Source organism: Halichoeres trimaculatus, unplaced genomic scaffold (genome assembly GCF_033239565.1).
Source record: "Halichoeres trimaculatus isolate MK-OKI-2021-1 unplaced genomic scaffold, fHalTri1.1 fHalTri1_scaffold_6, whole genome shotgun sequence".
NCBI lineage: Eukaryota > Metazoa > Chordata > Actinopteri > Labriformes > Labridae > Halichoeres > Halichoeres trimaculatus.
Genome location: NW_027437184.1, coordinates 19,303,777 through 19,322,962, shown reverse-complemented (window position 1 = coordinate 19,322,962; position 19,186 = coordinate 19,303,777). Strand labels below are relative to the sequence as shown.

Below are 19,186 nucleotides of genomic sequence, written 5' to 3'. Positions count from 1 at the left end.
TTCTCACTAGAAAAGTTGAACAAGAATGAAGGTTTTGCCTTTTCCAAAAAGAATAATCCAAGTCTAGATTGTTTACTGATTTAAAAATTGACTTTTGGTGAAATTCTCTGGCCAGAGGTTTCTTACTTAGCAAAATGACTTAACAATATCAATCCAAAAACTGGATCTGGTGGTAGGAAAACAAGCAAGATTAACATTAAGCATGCTTATCCCAGGGGTCTGGAGTCTAGGCTGTCTTAGCTCTCCTTACCTCTTTGAGGTCACAAACATCAGTGGCATTTGTTTTGGTTAGATTTAAGGAATCCCTTTCAGTCTCCTTTCACTACATGGCTGGAAAGGCAGTTTAAGATTCACTTCTATCTTTCTATGTTGAGGCTCTTGCTTGTTGTGTGTAGCAGACCCTGATATCCATTACCCTACTACTTTGATGTTTGTGAAACTACTGCAATATTGCCTTGACAACAGAATGGTCATGTTAAAAACAACAAACAAACATATGATGTTTTTTTTTCATTGATTTATATTCAGCCTTGATGCTGGGCCCTTCAGACAACTAATACCACTTCTGCTTCTCTTACAGTACTAATTCTCATGGTAATGCCAACCCATAGTCAGTCTTTAATTGTCATAAAATCCATACAGGAGAGAGTGCTCTCACTAAACTCAGAAACATCAGCCAGTCTTAAAATAAGGAAGTCAGACAGAAGGTTTTGATAGAACATAAAAGGACCGTATATCTTATATCTAATCTTGGCTCTGTCAGACTCTTTTTACTGGAGCGCAGATGCATGCAGATGCTGCGAGTGCTAACAAGCATGCAGCTTGGTGTTGACTGTAATTCAGTGCTTTTAAAAACAAAATAAAGTAACAGACTCATCGTTATTTGAAGGGTTATGATCTGAAAAAGAAAGAGTGAGATCAAACTCTGTACGCACACAGCAGGAATGCACCCACTGTTTACCCTGCCCTTTTGACGAGTTCAGTCTATTTTCAGCTAGCTGACTGGTCTTATTTGCTCTTGGTAGAAACCACTGACTGTAAATTAATATGGACACCCTGCCTCCATATTCCTACTATTCTGAAATAAAGCTCTGAGATATTGAGCTGGTGGAGTAAAGGCATACAGAGACGCAATCTGGCTAGTGGGAAACTAACCTCCTCCACTAATCAGAACGTGCTTTGAACTTATCTATAAAATGTCAAAGATCCGCCAGGTGGGTACAGTTCACAGCTGCACAGACTACTGTAAGTTTGAAGCTGACACTTATGGCTGTGGAAAGTTCACTGACTCTCGTGTTGGTTAGTTTTCATTAACCAACATGACACTCATTAGTTTTCATTCACTCTCACGGTCCTTTCTTTGCTCTGCTTATTCAGTACAGAGCGCTGCAGGACGCCACATTTGTCAATCAGTCTTGCACTCAGTCCTCTTTTTAAAATCAAGTACCTCATGAAAACTAAACTTGTAAAATAACACTGATCATGAATCAGCATGAGAAGAGCTTTTTGTAAGGTGTTGTTTCTTTTCTTTTCTTTTCCTTCTCTTTTCCTTTTCTTTTTTTGACATTTACTCGAGTTTTTTAATTTGACCTATTTTCTATCGGTTAGCATGAAGGTGGCAAAGATTTTGGCCTGTAATATTTCAGTTTCACAGTGAACACTTGTGGCACATATTTCAATAGAGTTAATGGGAGAAACCACACAACTTGATATACTGTATGAGACGGATAGTCTTTCCTGTGGTGTAGCCCAGGGGTCTGTCATGGGTCCTCTGGTATTTCTTCTTACTTTTTGTTAAATTTTCAGCAAGTTTCAATATGCCACAAATACCTCTTATGCTCATGATATTCAGTCACATTATAACACTTATGACAGTGAAAACAGTTTTTTCAATCACACCTTTGTGAATGCAATGACTGTATACTTTTAAACTCAAAGGATTAAGATCCTACTGTTATATTAGAAAATGGCATTACTTGTGATTGTATTCACAGCTGAGAAGTCAAACCTCAATAATTCTTGTGATAATTTCTCTGTCATTATTAAATTGCTGCCCTTTTAGTTTCTTTTGTTTTAGTGAAAATACTTCACTTGATGTTTTACAAGAGGACTGAGGACTTATCATTCATGCTCAATGTCCCAGCTTGACAACTGTAATCCCTTTCTACATGCTTTTGTAAGCCACCTCAGAGCCTTCTTAAAAAGGCTTTCATGACAAAACTGTTGTATTTAAAGAATCTTGCTTTTTCATACAGAACTCTCGATGCAGCCCTACTTCACAAGCAGATCACTTTGCTCCTCTGACCAGAGTATACTGATACACAGATGATCAGAAGCTGACTGTGCATTCTTCTTTCTCTTCCTGTAGCTTCTTCTATTACCACTATAACTGTTTCATTTTTATGCCCATTATTTTCTATTTGTGTTATTGTTTTATCAACTGCAAAGCAGTTTGTACCCATACTCTGTGAAAAGTGCTCCAACTAAATCAGCTCTACTCACTTACTCAATTATCATAATAAAAGCTAGCATCCATGACCTTGCACAGTGGTGTTTCAGTGCTCTTGGCAGACATTAGAGATGATATAAATGAGCAAAAAATCCTAGAGCGTCAATCTGTGCATGACTCTTACTTTTCAGACATTCTTCTGGCTCCTCACGGCTGATACGTGTGTCATCCATTGTGAGTGTTCTCTTTGTCCCCCAAGAGGTCACCAAAGCTGTCAGCTACTCATCTTCCTTAGGGCCACTAAACACCCGCCAGTCAGTGTGTGTGAGTGTCTGAGTGTCTATGTCTGCGTCTTTATTGGTGCAGGGCAGCTCAGGGTACGTTTAGCACCAACCAAATTGCAGCGGGAGCAGTTTGGTCAGCTGTGATTAGCTGTAGAGGGGCTGAAACATTGAAGGTGACTACAGCGGCACCACTAATGCCTGTGAATGTCACTGAATCCAGGACACAAAGTTTGCTCCAAATTTGGGTCTTTGCCTCTGGAAACTTGGTATTCAAAGACTTCCTTTATGAGATCTTTTGGAGATGTATTCAGCTGATGACACACACTGCCTCTTCAGCACACACACATACACGCACCTAATATATATGTATTCTCAAGCCTGGATAACAACTGCATTAATCTTTGTCCTCTACTTACACAGGGGTGATTTACACTGCTGGTATCCTGGACTGTGAGACCAAAGACTCCTATTGGCTCACAGTTTATGCCACAGACAGAGGGGTCTCACCCCTGTCAGCCTCTGTTGAAGTCTTCATTCAGGTACTCATATTGTGGAGCACATACCCAGGATGTACTGAGCATGCATAAGAAGCAAAAGGAAAAATGGTTGGATTTTTGCACTGAGAAACAGGAACAAAGATGAAATGCTTTGAGTTGTGCTAGTTCAATAAAAACTCATTAGTGGAACTTAAATTCATCACAATAAATCAATGTCACTCTTATACTGTGAGAAGCCTTCCTTTTTTATAAGTCTGTTGAGCCTATTCACTTGGAATACTAGTTGTAATGTTTTTTGCAAATGTACAATATGTCACACAGTTCCTGAAATTAAAGGTCCCATATTATGCTCTTTTTCCTGCAGTTTAATATGGATCATTGGTATCTTCTTGAAATGGTAGTAACATGTTTTGGTCCAAAAAGCCAATAAATCAAGCACAGCAGCATTGTTTCCAGGCTCTCATAGCCCCTCTGTTCAGAACGGTCTGATTTAGTGGGCGTGACCTTCATATGTAAATGAGCCACCGCTGATACCGCCCCACTCTCCCGTGTCACTGAGAGCGGTGCCACGAGCTTTGAGTGCACAATGTTTAGAAAACAGCGAAGCTGGTTGACCGTAACATTACAGGCTAAAACAACAGGCTAACCACAGCTAAAGTTAGCATGCTAAAGCTAACACAGAGACAGGGGGAAACTGAGGAAAAGCTCTAACATCTGCTCCACAGCACACAGCATTTAAAATACTCACATTTCCAGGGTCCGAGGTTTGATGGCGGATGGTTGGTAATGCACATGGATTCAGGACCAGTCTATTCTCTAGCCCTCTGTTGTACTGTCCAAAGTTGGAAAAGTAGAAGTGAAGTGACTAGCACACACATGCACAGTTTTACTGAGTGTAGCTGGCACATTTCCTCATAAATGAACTCTAGCCACTTAGTCTTGTCTTCTTCCGAGATGGGAAGCTTGTGCATGGAACTTTGTGGCTGTTTACAGCCAAAAACAGAGTAGTGATGGCAGCAGGGAGGGGAGTGGGCAGGAAGGGGCTTCGGGGGTATCTGCTCCAGTGGACCAATCAGGTCAGACTTGCTCCTGATTGGTCAATAAAGGGTATCGCTGACGTTGGCAAATCCCCCAAATCCAAACAGCTCGTTTCAGGTCAGGATTTTACATTCACAAGCACTACTAAATACAGGCTTTGTTATTGAATATCACATTTTGTGGGCTGGGAGGAAAGCCAAAGACCCATTAATTTCACTAAAAGACTTAATAAAGTGATTTTTGTATAATATGGGACCTTTAAGACTTTAAGGAAAATTGCTACCAAAAATATGTCCTTGATCTGCTGTAGATACTAAGATATAGATGGAAGAAGTGGAACTTACATTTATATAGAAAGACTGATTATATATACATAGCCACTCATTTTTTGAACTTAAGGTTTGGTGAAGTCTTGTCATGTTATATGCAAAAGTGATACTTCATTCAGTTTTGCTTTTTTGTCTGTAGCTTTCATTCTCACATTCGTACATTTTTCAAGCACTTAACTGCAGGCTGGTTTTTATGCTTTTAGTCTTACATCCAAAATAACTGTATGAAACTAAGCTATCACTGTGTTACTGTCTGAAATAATAATGGTGCTCAGTGCTGCGGATAACCGTAGCAATGCTCTGTCTGTGAGCAAGTGATACGCACTGGAGGGAATTCTCTGCTTCAGTTTCTGTTGTGTTTGGCAGTAACTAATCCACTGTCTAAACACTGGAGCGCACACATCACTGCTACAACACTGCTCACCCTTTGGGGGGAGAGTTCAGCAGTGTATAAAAAACAAACAGCCTTTTCTGGCTTAAGGATATCCAGGTGTGGGGATGTGATCGGGTGCTTTACTCCCAGCCTCTTCATCACAGACAAAAATAGGGAGATTAATCAGGCACAGGTGTTCCTCGTGCGGCTGAACCGTTGTGGTTCTGTATGCCTCCCAGCAAACACTCAATCAACGCTGTTTGCTATAAATATTCTAGATCTGTGCTGTAAGAAGAGAAATTAATCTACACTGCATTTAATGTGTGACATCTATGACATTTCTGGTGAATAAAATTTGTGATTTATAACCAAGATCTAATATATGCTGCATTTCATGACTCGATGATTAAAAAAAAGACACCGTAATCTGCAGATGGAGCTTTCCCACAACAGTAATATATGATATTAAAGCGATTAAAATTTAAAAGGTTAAGTTTTATTAACATGGCAATTGCCAGATAAGAGTGAACTCAGAAGACAGTTAAGCTTATTTCTCTCATTCCTCCCATCTTTGTTCTCACTCATTTTCTCCCCTGGGTCTCTGCTTTTTTCTCTTATACTCTCTTCTTTTTCCTTTCAGGTAGAAGACGTCAATGACAATGCTCCCCTCACCTCGGATCCCATCTACCACCCTGTAGTCATGGAGAACTCTCCCAAGGATGTGTCAGTCATCCGTATCCAGGCGCAGGACCCTGACCTTACCGCCACGCCCAGCCGGCTGAGTTATCGCATCAGTGCTGGCAACCCGCAGAATTTCTTCTCTATCAACCCCAAAACAGGTAAGACTCTCAGACAGACTCACAGTTAGAAGCAGCTGAAATATTCTAGTCACCTGCTCAGGAGTACTGTGCTGAATTCTTGGGGCACATTAAATAATTTGTATTTAAAGATATCAAATGGGTACAGCAGGCTTTTGTTTTTATACGTTTGCACCCTACTCATCATTCACCTCTTTTGCCACACTCATTCAATGAAAGGCTTTGATTTCCTAATGATGGACAGAAAAAGACTCTCTTGACCACACAATTAAACATCTAGGACAGTGATGAGCTGACCAGACAATCTATTGCTTCCAGTCTTCTTTATGGGTGAAAGCTCTTTAATGATCTTTAGAAAAAGAGCGTGGTCTTACTTTAAAATGTGCCTTATGTGTGGGTGAAGATGGAAAAGGGTTTAAGGAAAATTCTTCAGATCTGCAACTGTGAATGTTTTATTTAAAACATGCTTACAACAGACTTTTGGGTTCACTATGAGCCCTATGGGATCAAGAATGGGTCTTACAGAGACTTACCTTTTGAAAAAATGCACAGGCATTCTGTGGTTGTGTTTTATCTTTTTGAGCCTGTAAGGAAAATATGGAATAAAAAAAATAAAGCCTGAGAATGGGAAAAAGGCTTAAACAAAAAGATGAAAATTTGCAAATTTATCCTTCTGGTCCTGACCTATTTTACCTTAATGTGTTTCTTTGAATGTAAAACTTCACATCTAATTCTTCCATGGGTGGTTTAATAATTCTCTTTTGCTTGTTGTGTTTGGCTGAAAAGATAAGACAGGGACTTATGGTAATTTTTATTTTAAAGACCATTATGCTGATTTTTAGATATTGCACTCTCATAACTTTTTTAGACAGTTAAACAGAATAAAAATCAACCTTACTCAACTGAGCATAATTTTGATTTCACAAGAAGTTGAAAACTTTAATTAATGAACACTGCAAAATGGCTTGTTACTGGGGCTGTTATTGCTGCTACCTTACAACAAGATGGTTGTGTGTTCAACTCTTGGTTGGTGTATGTCTGGGCAGCTTAAGTACAATGTGGGAGCTCAATGATGCTTTTGAACAACCATTAAAGCTTTTCATACTAGCATGCAGAAGTACACACTAACATACATTCTTTTTAAAAACATGCATACCTATACACAACATACCCAAATCATAATTTTACACACACTAACATTAATATTTAAGCTATGCTATCAGACAACCACACATCCACCCTTGGATGCTGTTTATCATTCAGCACTTTGATTTATTACTGGTGATAGCTATATGACTCATCATTGCATTTTATTTGATAAAGTTGGGTGGCCCTCTCTTACTGACAGACTCAATAACCACTGGTACCTATTTATCTATAAAGCACTTACAGGCCAAAGCCAACATCATACATCATTTCTCTGCTACATATAAACCCTGCTTCATTTTCAACCTGCTCTAGTGAAAGACTGGTTCTCCTGGTCCCTCATGCCAGGACCGACCTGGGACAACTGCCTTTAGAACAGAATAGAATAGAATAGAATACAATAAAATAGAAAAGAACTTTATTGTCATTGTAACAAGTACAACAAAATTGAAGTCACAGCAGCGATCAAGAAAAAAAAGTAAGAAAGTGTATAGAAAGTGCAAAAAGGTCCATAAGAAAATAGATGATGACAGCTTGTCCATCATTCCCCAGTTCAGCCAGCCTCCACCTCCACAGGGTCCAGGACTGAGCTTCTTCAGTCATGCTCCATCTCTGTCTCTGAGATCTTGTCTGTTCACAGCAGGTGAAGCTCTTCCAATGTGGCGTTGGTGTCTGATGTTAGCGACATCAGCCATGTCTGTGAATAGCATGATGCTACTCTGCCCTCTGGTATTCCCTCTGTTGCTGGGTCAGCACCGCTAGCTCTTCCATCCTATTGGAGATAGATCTTATGTTCCCAATAACAATGGATGGAAGGACAGGTCCATGTCGTCACTGCATAGCTCACACCTGAGGACCAGCACGTAGTCCTCACCTCCTTCTCCTCATCTTGTGGAAAGACATCAGGCCTTACACCAGTTAGCATTGACATGCTACAGGCTGCTAACAGCTGAGTTCACCCGTAAACAATGCAGCCATGGTTACGTGCTAAAGCCACAAAAAGTTTGGTGTCCATGACCAACAAATGAGTCAAACAAAGTAATGATCCACTCCAAATACAAAGATTATGAAAAAGAGACGAAAAAAACACAAGAAACAGACAAAGAAGAGAGAGCTGCTGCAAAAGGCAGCCATAACCAACAGGGTGGCGCCTAGCTTTCAGTGCTGCGAATTCCTGAAGCATTTTGCAACACAACCTGAACTTAGGCACTTTTTGTATCTCATAGACACTTCAGAAACATTATTCTTCACTGCCATTACTAGAATTCAAATATTATGTTTGATTTAATTGTTGGCTAACTGTAGTAGTTCTTTTGGCCTTTTAACGATTTTGAGTTGATACATTTCATTGTTCATTTCACTTTTACTCATTCCTGTGGTAGCCATAAAAAATTTTTGGACTCATATTGTTTTGTCAGTTTTGTGAGGGTCACCCTACTTGATTTCTCCCAGAACTTAAAATAAAAGTTGACGATGACATAAATACAAAAATGTATATGTGTTCACACTAACATTACTACTCAAGTAAATGTGAGAGTGCAGATTAATACTTCCAGAAATTTCAAGAAAACCAACATACAATTGCACTACTTAAGTTTTGAAACACATGTGATTATACTTTGAAGCCTTCTCCCATGTGTACATGCCTTTGAAAGTATACTATACTTATTACTACTATATATGTGGCTTCATGATGGTGCAGTGGTCACCACAGATGCCTTACAGCTAAAGAGTTTACGGTTGAAAACCCAGCTGGAGCCTTTCTTCAAGGAGCTGGCACATTTTTCCTTTAGATTCACCCTGGGTGGCCTTGCTTCCTTCCACAGTCTAACAACGTGCTTGCCAATTTAAATGGAGACCAAATTGCCCTTAGGTGTTAGAGTGTCAGCTTGTTTGCCCTTACGTCAGCCCTGTGATAGACTGGTAACCTGTCTTGGGTGTACCTTGCCCAAGTGACAACTTCGAGCAGCCCCAGCCGACTGTGACTATAAAGAGGAGTAAGCCTTTTAGATAACGGACAGACAGATGGATACTTTAAGAAGTACAAAGTGAAGTTCATCCATATTGAAGAGTGTGTTTCTTTAAACAGGAACATACTCAAAAATGGTCATAGTTTGTGAGGTCAGCAGTTACATCCTGTGAGCTGAAGAGAAAAAACTTAGCTTGGTGCTGGAGCCTTCAGTGCTAAAACATATTTTGTCATTATCTTCTTTCCAGCTCATGCCAAGATTTCTCACTTTGACCTTTGGTTTGGGAGAAAATATTGAAAATGAATTGCTAATGCAGCAGTCTGATAGTGACACACTGAAATCAGATAGCTTTGTCAAACTTGATCTGAGACGGGATGTGCAACTATCTTCATATTAAACTGAAAAGCTTCTTCTACAAGAGCAGCAGATGATTTGCTCACCTGTTCAAGCATTCATCTTGTTTGTCGTAGCTTACTCTTTCAGTCATGGGTGTCAACCTTGGATACTTCCCTCACTGTAGTCCATTTATATTCTAATTTCTTGCAGCATTAATAAAACACTTGGTGAACAGGTTCCCCATGACATATGTGTGACTTATGCCAGCACGATGCCAGCAGCACCACCTTGTAGCTCAAGTTGGCACTATTTAATGTGGTTCTTCATGGGGGGCAACTTTAGCAAAGTTTTAGATGAGAATGCTGAACAAGTCTGTTGCAGTTTATCCTGTAGATAGCGTCAAGGACTTTGAAGATTGCAGCAGCAAATTGCAGGTGGCAGAAGTAGCTGTGAGGGAAAGCAGCGGCTGGCCGTGGTAGAAGCAGCAGCTGCAGCACACTGAGCCAGCTCTCATGCTGCAGGACATGTCTGTTTCAGTGTTGTACTGAAATGCTAGCATTGGGAATAATTGAGGAGAGGGCTTCAGAGGGTTTCTAAGCTCGCAAATTTCAAGTGACATCGCTTTAGCCACTTGACTTTTTGTAAAATATAAGAAATTTATGTGACCTTTAGACATACTTAAAAAAAATGTCGGAGTTACCCTTTAAATTGTACAAACAGAATTTTTATTTGTGGATTGAAGTTTTCACACAGCGCCTTAATATTACTAAGATATTCACATCTTTCTTTATAGTTACATAATTGTTGTGTAACCTACCTGTTGAGGTGCGTGGTGTACACATTTATTATTTACAAAGTCTCAAAGTGGTTCTTCAATAACATACCTTTTCTACTTAGCTGTGAGATTCATGTGCTTGAAAACCTTTTTGAAGCATTCCCACATGAAATACTAAAGAACTCACAGAAACCTCAAGAAAAAAATATTTACATGTGCAGCCTGTGAAGTAAATAGCATCCCACATTGTCATGTCTGACGTCCTCTTTAAAATGTTGTCTAAAAGCCAAGTCTCTGCCTGCACCTCCCTGCCCTTTACTTCTTATAGTAAAGTCTTTTCTGTTGTTTAAGTCATCCTGTTTTATCATCAAAACGTAAACATGAAATTAAAAAGATACTCGCTTTTATGTGTACACAATACAAACATGAAAACTCAAAATCAATCCGGATGTGTGTCTCTATTTGTTGTGGTGTTTGAAGTTGAGGGAGGTCCCTGTGCATCTTCCGTACAAGCTTCCCTTGAAGCTTCCATTAAAGAATTATTGAAGAGGTGAAATGTTTTATTCAAATCCTGAGATAAAAAGTTGTGATGTCTATTCCCTTCTCTGCCCTAGATTTAGTTATGAGCCTTTCAGTAAACAACAAAAGAATTTTTATTCTGAGTTAAAGACACGTCAGGGTAGTTATCAAAAACTTAAAGGCTGTCATCAACACTCAGCCTTTCGTTTTTTGTAGCGTATGGTGGAAGAATTTCCCCTTGTGGTGTGTTGTTGCATGTTCACTTTGTAGAGGGCATTTCCCTTGAATTCCTCCATGAAAAGTGTGTGAATATCAAAAATAAACTGCTTAATATTAAGAATGTGCAAGAAACCAGACAGGAAAGACTCATGTCAAGCCCACAGAGATATACTGTTTCTCATACTCTCATTAACTGGACTCAGACTCCCTATGACTTTTTCCTGAACCTTTAACATCCTCGAGAATAAAATATGAATCAGATATCTCTGAGTCTAAATCAATCCCTGTGTCTGTGCTGATGCATTCACCAGATGTGAAAACCATTAATAAAAAATCCCACTGTAAATTCAGCCAACTTGTGTGTGTGCATGAGGGAGAAGGAGAGTTAGTGTGTCTGTTCAATCGATTGATGAATTGGTTACAGCAGTCTGTTGGAGGGGACAGCTCTCTTGCATTAGGTCCATGAAGATGATTCCACTTTATGAACACACATGACTCAGAGTCCACATGTGTGCCTCTGTGAGCCAGGAGACAGACACAACATCTGCATGAAACAGTTTGTCTTTGTGTGTGTGTGTGTGTTAGTGTTTATGTATGTGTGAGTGAGTGGCGTGTTTGTGCGCCACAGGGGAGATTTGTTAGCCATCTGAGCCCTGCTGTCTGTCTCTGTCAAAGAGCCACGGTATTTTATTATGTGCTAGTCATTAATTGTATACAGGGGGACTCATATTGATGACTGCCTTGTTCAAACTGCAATCAATGAAACTTCAGTGCAGTGCAGAGCAAATTGTATCTTTTCTCTCAGATATCAGGTCTTTTACCACCAGCATACTAAAGCTTGTATTTGCATGCTGATGATATGTAAATACATTTATTTGTTTCGTTAAGAGCACCACTTCTGAATCTCTCCTCCTCCCTGGATCTAGCACAATAAAGACCAATTAATAGTTATGATTTTACTATGGCTATCCCTGCATCGGTGTGATACTGTTGTTACCTTTGTTGCCTGGCTTAAGGCACCACAGCTTAGGCCTGTTTACATGGAAGTGTTTCATCCGAAAAGGCTTAATCGCAGTAAAAAAAAAATTGTGCTTTACATGGAAAAGCTGAGGGACTGAAAACATTGTAGTAAGCATGCCAGGCTTGTAGTCAGCGATATAAGTGTCTTGTCCAGAAGCGGCTTTTAGTAGATCTCCACAGAAGTAGAATTAGGCCGATCATTTGCTGTGTTGGTGAATGCTAAGTGCAGAGCATAGACTGTATAAAACATGGATGTAGTCTCCCTGATGTCACCTATCTGTTTCTGAAATGGAAAATGAAGCACATTGGCAGTCGCAGCCATATTGGAAGTGGCAAGGGCTCGTGTACAGCTATAGGGCACCTGTTGTCATGTGACCTGAGCTGTGCCTCTGATTGGGCAAGCTTGCAAGCTTAATATCCTCTGCGCTGACAATTTAGTAAAAAAATTCCCCCCCTGTACAGCAGTGTGTGCGGATAGTAAAAGTAGCGACTGAGACAGGAGACATTTTTTGAACCAGGCTGTAAATAGGTTTATTTCTGCTTTAAAAGCTGTTTTTTTTTGGCTTGGTGTGTATGTGACTATACACATTTTGTTGAAAGACAGTCAGCATGGTAATCCGTGAAGATTGAAAGAATGCAGAAAGCGAAGTGTGATGTCAGTGTTTCCACTGATAATGTTGGCTTGCTGTTTACATGACAACAGTAGTGACAGTGTTTTTTCAGAAAAAATCCACTCTGAGGGCCGTTTTCAAAAGTTTCCATCTAAATATGAGGCCCAAACGTAACAATACTTTTGTGATTCACTCTAAAACCGCTGTCATGTAAACGGCCCCTTCGTAACAAGCTCAGCACCTTAGGACAGATCTGCACACAAGGACCCAAATGAACAACTCAAGAAGAAAACAAAGTATTTTAATGATAAAATGCTCTCAAAGAAAAAAACACAAAATCACAGCAACACTGGAGCAACTTGAGAAAAAAGGAAACAAAAAATCCCAGCAATGCTGGAAAAAGAAAAGCAATCTAGAGAAGAAAACTCTAATCAAACTTGAAATAACAGAACCCATGGACAAGGGGTTACACATGACAGCACATGACAACACATGACAACACATGACACGACGATCTGGCACAGGATAAAGGGAGACACAGACTCTTATACAAGAATTAAAGGGGCACAGGTAGAAACAGTGAAGTGCGGGGCTCACAATCACAAAGGCAGGAAAACATGAGGGCAGGAAGTGAAGTAAAAAGTGCTGACCTAACATAACTGACGAGACATGACACCTTAAACAAGTGCTAAGCTACCACAAGCAGAGCACAGCTCCTTTGATGGAATTTGCGGAAAACAGTATGAGACAACCCTGATTTTTCATTATATTATGTACATCAAAAGCCAAGGCAGGGAGAGCAGCAGCAAAGACAGAGTAGAGCAGGCACCTGTGACACCACATATGACACTGGTCAAATCAGACACAGCGTAAAAAGAGATGCTGGGTTGGGGGTGAATTACAAAGCAGTTAGGACAGAGAGCAATTTAAATTGAACACCCTTTATGTTTTTTGCTGATTGGAAACATATATGTAATCAGCTGAACTGAGTATGTGGTTTCAGTCTCTCTGCAGCCTCAAGCCGGTATTCATTTAACTGCAACTTTTACCACTTTTGCTTAGGCTTCGTAGCTCTAAAACAAATGTTGCTCCTTGCTCTTGATGCATAATCTTGTTGGCTTCACTTGGAAAAAATGACACGGCAGCTAAGAGTCCCAAGTTTCTTCAAAATGCCCAATAATGATGATGATGTTGATAAAAGAGGTGAAAAAAGAGGAACTGATCTGGGGGAAGATGAAGGACAGACAAGCAATCAGCTCTTGGCAACTTTGGAGCAAGCAAGCAGCAGCATGAGGTCAGGGGGGAGTGCTGAGTTCAGTGGGAGCAGGAGTCTTCCTGGCTGAGGAGGGAGGATTGAAAAATGTTCAGCTTGTTTGGACTGAATATTAATTACAATGAATGAAAACTAAATGCTACTGAATGTGTCATTATCATTTTAAAAATTGAAGTGCCAGGTAAAAGTAGATCATGACAGGTTTTAATGACCTTGTCAGTCAGAATGACAGGCGACTAAAAAGTCTAGTGCACTTTCTGGTTCATGTTGTGGTTGTTACCAGTCCTGTTATTACTATGTTATTACTATCTTATAACAATATGAAATCGAAATGAAGTCACATTTTGTTATGATGGCATATAGGTGTGTTGACTTGTACACTGACTAATACCTGAAGCTGTAATTCAGACATTTTTGGAGCTGTTCTGGTATCGCAGCAAAAATAGTGTCTGAAAATCTAGGGCGGTCCAATCACAAAGTGTGCATTTAAATTTATCCTCCACTAACTCCACATTAATATGACTAACAGTGCCAGTCTGATGCTTTTGATAATGAGACTTGCATGAGTGAGAGGTGCATTCACTAGGAACCCCTCTGAAGTGTCTACCAAGTCCAAAACTTTTCATCTGCTAGACCAACTTCATCCGATAAATGAATAAACAAAACCCAGCCTATTGATTTGCTTTCATAAGGCAGCTGTCATCCACACTGAGAGCTGAGCTGCTGGCAAATCTCAGCCTTCAAGTTTCGGATTGTTTGTCAAAACTTGGTTTTTGGGAGGGTTCAAAGTAATACATTTTTCAGGTTCACTCTGGAAGTGTCAGTTTGATGGGTTTGAGGTTCTGCAACAATTCCCAAACTGTATTCAAGCAGAACTTTGAATGAGCGCTAAGTGTGTAAATGTGCTGTGACATCTTACAGTGCTGTCTGTTTGTCTCGGGGTGTGCAAGTGAAGCCTTTTTCCTTTGGGGTTGAAACCAGAATAGAGAAGAGTTGACATGGGTGTTGGATTGAATGCCTCTCATTACGGCATGCTTGATGCTCAGTAACATAATGGAGTCACGACGGCTCTGTTTGGCCTTTAATGTAGGCCACAGTTGAATGTACTTGTTTCTGATTGCTTCTGCTAACTTTGAGACTATTTTTGAACCAGCTTTAAGAAAGTCTATGAAGCCAGATGTTTCGAGATCCCTTTCCTTCTCAACTTAAAGGGTCTTTCAAAGTAATTCCCTTGTTTTATATGAAAGAGCAGGAGCCTGAAGTTTGATAACAGATCATGGAACCATGACATATGTTGCGTATGCGGAGGTGTGAGTGCACATTTAATTTTTTCCTCTAATGCCCAATTAAAACCACAGATTGTTCAGCTGCAGATTATCTGTGAGGTGTAGATCATTGATTATTATCTGAGTTGTTCCTCGCACTCTGTTCTGCTGAACAAGCCCCCTCAAACTCCCCCCACCAGTCTCTCTCTTGCAGCTTGTGACCGCTGCTCTACATTCACTCCTAATTTGCTTAATTGAAGTTAGCCAGCGTAGCGAGCTCAAGGTGACACTGTGATATGTGCAAGTGCGAGCGTGTGTGAGTGTGAGTGTGTGTGCGTGTGCCCACCGTGGTGTGGGTCTATCCTTGAGCACCAATATTTTAAGTACCCACAATAATCCTACTTTGCTGAGACGCCTGACTGCACCGAAACAAACACATCATCTGACTCAATCAATCATTCTGCACAACACTCCACACAGAGGTAATATCAGACTGTATGTGTTTGTCTGTTTGTGGTCATTTGTGCACCGACCCATGTGTGTAAGGATGTCTTTATTTGCACAGGCATGCTATTACGCTGTCATTCTGTGTAGATAACTTCAAAGCAAATGAAAAAACAAATAAGCAAATGCCACAGCAAATAGACTTTCTTAAAAGTGGGATTCAGTGCTTTTTATTTGCGCTTTCTTTTTAATAAATAAGTATTTGTTGATGAAGCAAATCCAGGCTGTGACAGATGTGACTTTAACTGCGTTTGGGAACTCTAGTAAAATGTTGAATAGTTTAAACGAATCGTGATGATTATGCTTTGATTCTTCCTGACAACAAAAGTTGACTGGATTTGTAAAGGTGTCATATCTGACTGCATCAGCTTATGGATCAATGCGTTTTCTTCTTTCTTGTTTTCCTGCTAGCCAGAATAACGTCAAAAAACTTTTGATTAGTCTAACTCTCACACTTTTTACTGTCTAAACCAATTATTGATTGATGACAAACTGTGCCTGGGAATGTTAGAGTGTGTGCGTGCGTGTGTGTGTGTGTGCCTGTGGGGCATCTTTGTAGTTGCGAAATGACAGCGAATTGTGAAGAAGTGACAAAATAAGAAAACAGTGAAAATGAAAGGAGGGAACAGGCGGTATCGGGGGGGAGGAAATGGAGCTGTTGCTGCTTGTGATCTCCAGAGCAGCCCCAAACCCTGGAACCATCATCTGAATAAACTGGTTCGATCATCGCTGTTATCAATAGCGTTGGCTCCTTTCACTCTTGTCCTGGTGGCACGCTGGCCAACTAAATGACCCTCAACTCTACAGCACCACATGAACATGTGCCAAATGATATTGTGCCTTTCCAAAGCTGCAGGCTACGTTTTAATGTGTGTGCGTGTATCTGTTTATTCCTAAAAGAAAGACGATCAAACTGAACATTTTTGTGAATTAAATCTTTATTTTTTCACTCTACAAATCATAATTTTTTGTGAAATTTAAAGCTGTTTTTTTTCTAATTCTCAGGCTTGATCACAACCACATCAAGGAAACTGGATCGAGAACAACAGGCAGAGCACTTTTTGGAGGTACAGAGTAACCTGAACTGTTTTTATGGGCTCAGTGTTATTATTTATCCGTCCCTGCCACTTGCCACAGCCCACTATTAACAGAGACAGGCTGGAGGACAACCCTGGCAGGCCCTCAAGGCTCCATAAACTGTGATGAATGGTTGTAGTTTTGGGCCCCAGGTTTAGGATTTTCCAAATGTAATCATTCATCATTGGTTATCTTCTCTACTCAGGACGGGAACAGGGAGGAGAGGAGTCGCTCTGCCCAGCTTTTGATAAGCGCAGACACTGGGCATACAGATAGCTCTGTGATTACCATTCCTTTAGCTCCTGCTGCTCTGCATGCAGATGAACTTGATAATCAAAGATTCTTGTGCAAACTTCTGCTCTCCCAGACTTTTCTTACAACTTATTAAACAAATCTAAGTCTACAAGCACTTTACCTGTCTTCATAATGAAATGGAATAACCCAAAGCTGACCCCACAGTGTTGTGGTTTATGTTTTTTCCTCTGTAATGCCACTTGACTTGTCAAGACTCAATTACTCTTTGTGCTTCTTCTGCTTCAATAGTGAATAAGAGCTTGCCATATGACAAAGCTCTACAAAATAAAAGCAGCACAAGATGTTTTGAGAGGCCAGCATCTAACAGCGTCACATACTTAACACCTGAAAGGAGTTTAAAATTGGGGTCAGGAAGGTCTGTGTTGTTGCTTCACTCTGTCATGTCCTTTTGCTGAGATTTCAATAGGAATGCCAGTCCATGCATGCCACCCACTGCTCCCCCTGCCAGTCTGTGCTGCGTGTTGGTAATTAATAGTCAAGTGAGCAGTCAGGCTGGCAGCAGTGGTGTCCACCCTGATCTGATCCAATTGATCAGTGATCAGACCTCTGCCTCTGCCTCCAGGGGATCAATAATACAAAGCGATTTCCTGGGAAACCAGCTCCACGTGGTCCTGCATTCCACATTCACAGCCAAACACACAGGGCCAACATCCATGATAGTAATGCACGCACTTACTAAAAAAAGAACGTCTATAAACAATTTAAAAAGACCAACTGGTAACTGCATCTCTCAAAATAGTGTTAAACAATTGTTGTTTTCATCAGGTTACAGTGATCGACGGCCCAGTGACCACCCGCCAGTCCACTGTGTGGGTCATAGTTCACATTGAGGACCAGAACGACAACCCACCCATCTTCCCTGAGGTCACATACCGCATCAGCCTGACTGAACGAGACCGCAACAAACGTGGAGAACCAGTCTACCGTGTATTCGCTTATGACCGAGACCTTGGAGCCAACGGCAACATCACCTACAGCATCATCGATGGCAATGAGGATGAAAAGTTCAGTATCGACCCTAGGACGGCTATGGTGTCATCAAAGAAGATGGTGACAGCTGGAAGCTATGATATCCTCACTGTGAGTGTCATGTTTTTGGTTTTAAAACGTGGTTTTTGCTTCTTTTAGAGGCATCCCAGTTTGTGTTTAAGAGCTGTTTTGTGTAAGCTTGGCTATTGAGAGATTCCCAATGAGATGTTGTTAAGGAGATTACAGCACTCATTAGCAACAAGGAGAACGTGACGATAAATCTATAGTCTGAATTACACACTACTGATGCTCTTACTTTGGATAAGACTGTGACCTCTTTCAAGTACAGTGCTCCTCCTTTTCCTTATCCTGCCTCCTGCTTTTACATTTTTTAAGTTTTGTCACAGCTTCATTTAGAGCCTCTCTTGTTCCACTAGTTTATTTTTCAAAATAAATATGTGTTTGTTTTTACTCTGTTCATAACCAACAAATTCAGAAATACCAAGGTGGTTGGAGTAGCACAGCTGAAGTTGTGCTTTTGCACATGAGATGCCCAGTGCATTTTTGATAAGTCCTGCATGAAATGGCATTTCTATTCCCCCCTGTCAGACTTGGTCTTATCCCAAACAGCAGCGTAAATTGCCATTTGTGTGGCTTCCTTATCCTCATACTAACAATGTATTCATCCTCTCAAGCCCCTCTTACATATGCACTGCAGACACTTGATTTTTTCTTCTGCATCTCATTCACTGATTAGCTTGTCATGCCTGTGTGCCCTTGGAGTCTGTTCCTGTGCCTGCTCTCAGCTGAAGTTGTAAAGAGCCCACAGTTGAAGTGTAGAAGCTGCAGACACAGACGACAAACACGCCAGTCTTCTCCCCCGCAGCCATCTTTCTTTATTTCAGGGAGTAACGCTGTTCTCGAAGCAAATAACGTTCGAATAATGTATTTGGCTCGCAGGTTCAGCTCTTCAGTGAGCACCACTTATGGCACCATTTTTTATAATTATCTCTCATATAGGTTCTCTCTACGGGTTTAGCTGATTTATTCTGCTTAATGCTTTTCTTATTTGGTGTGAGAAAAGTAGAGAAGATATTCAAAGTCAGCCAGGGACAGGGCACACCATTAAAATGTAATTGGTAAGATCAATTTTGAGGTTAGCAAAAATATTATGTATAGATGGGCCGATGTCACCTCGGTGACAACGTCTGACTTATTCAGGGTCGCAGGGAGATTTAAAATAGGGGAATATAATTTCATTCATATATAACCACAGTTCCCAGAAGGTTGGGATGCCTTTTTAAAATGTTGATTAAAGCAAAATTTAATAGTCTGCTGAGGAAATTCTTCATTCAAATGAGATAGCATAAAGGTGACATTGCAAAAACTCAAAGTAAAA

At 40.5% G+C, this 19,186-nt stretch overlaps 1 protein-coding gene across 1 annotated transcript in view; it reads left to right on the top strand.

Annotated features, from left to right (window-relative positions):
• The window catches only part of fat3b (FAT atypical cadherin 3b), a 114,403-nt gene that overhangs the window by 9,349 nt on the left and 85,868 nt on the right, over positions 1–19,186 (top strand). The window contains exons 5-8 of the mRNA XM_074672594.1: positions 3,154–3,272; positions 5,611–5,809; positions 16,432–16,493; positions 17,584–17,898. Of these exons, the coding sequence (XP_074528695.1) occupies positions 3,154–3,272; positions 5,611–5,809; positions 16,432–16,493; positions 17,584–17,898 (695 nt within the window). The remainder of the gene's footprint in view (positions 1–3,153; positions 3,273–5,610; positions 5,810–16,431; positions 16,494–17,583; positions 17,899–19,186) is intronic.